Source organism: Rhea americana, unplaced genomic scaffold, assembly GCF_003343005.1.
Source record: "Rhea americana isolate MKP2758 unplaced genomic scaffold, rheAme1 scaffold_1203, whole genome shotgun sequence".
NCBI lineage: Eukaryota > Metazoa > Chordata > Aves > Rheiformes > Rheidae > Rhea > Rhea americana.
In genome coordinates, this window is record NW_028185266.1 from 1 (window position 1) to 1,037 (window position 1,037).

General features: G+C 65.3%; 1 protein-coding gene across 1 annotated transcript in view; it reads left to right on the forward strand.

Moving 5' to 3' along the window:
- Positions 1-52: 52 nt before the first annotated feature.
- LOC146600426 (filamin-A-like) overlaps positions 53-1,037 on the forward strand; it is a gene marked incomplete at its 5' end in the record, with an annotated part of 4,281 nt that continues 3,296 nt past the window's right edge. Inside the window, 2 exons of the mRNA XM_085324779.1 lie at positions 53-213; positions 305-502. Of these exons, the coding sequence (XP_085180905.1) occupies positions 53-213; positions 305-502 (359 nt within the window). The remainder of the gene's footprint in view (positions 214-304; positions 503-1,037) is intronic.

Consider the following 1,037-nt stretch of genomic DNA (forward strand, 5'->3'; position numbering starts at 1 on the left):
GTTTGGGGGTGCCCAGCTTGACGCCCTCCCTTCCCTCCCCGCCTTTCCCCAGGGGCGCCGGCACCGGGGGCCTGGGCCTGGCCGTGGAGGGGCCCTCGGAGGCCAAGATGTCGTGCACCGACAACAAGGACGGGAGCTGCTCCGTGGAGTACGTGCCGTACGAGCCGGGCACCTACAGCCTCAACGTCACCTACGGCGGGCACCAGGTCCCCGGTGAGCGCCCGGGCTGGGGAGGGGGTGTTGTTGGAGGAGGGGGGCTGGGGCGGGCGGCGGGTGCTCACGTTTGCTGCCCCCTCCCCGCCAGGGAGCCCCTTCAAAGTGCCGGTGACGGACGTGGTGGACTCGTCCAAGGTGAAGTGCGCTGGGCCGGGGCTGACGCCGGGCGTCGTGCGAGCCAACGTGCCCCAGACCTTCACCGTCGACACCAGCAAGGCCGGCGTCGCCCCCCTGGACGTTAAGGTTCAGGGCCCCAAAGGTCGGTGCGGGGCGGGAGATTTTCGGGGTGCCCTCTTCTGGGAAAGGCTGGGGTGCTGTGGTGTCTTGGGGTGCACTGTGGGGTGCTGTGGAGTCTCTAGGTGTCCTGTATGGGGCTCTTGGGGTGCTCTATGGTGTGCTGTAGGGTCCCAAGGGGAACTTTGAGGTCTTAAGGTGCCACGTGGGATAATACAGGGGGTCTTGGGGTGCTCCTTGGGGTCCTGCAGGCTCTTGGGGTGCCCTGAGGGGTGCTCTAGGGGGTCTTCGGGCACCCTGTGGGGTGCTGTAGGGTCTTAAGGTGCCCTGTAGGGCACTGCAGCAGGTTTCAGGGCRATCTGTGGGATGCTATAGGGTGTTTTGGCACACCCTCTAAGGCGCTATAGAGTGTTTTGGAGCAACCTGTGCGATACTATAGGGTCTTGGGGTGCTCCGTGGAGTGCTGTAGGAGGTCTTGGGGCACCCCGTGGGATGCTATAGGGTCTCAGGATGCCGTATGGAGTGCTGTAGGGGGTCACGGGGCACCCCGTGGAATGCTATAGGGTCTCAGGGCACTCCATGGGGTG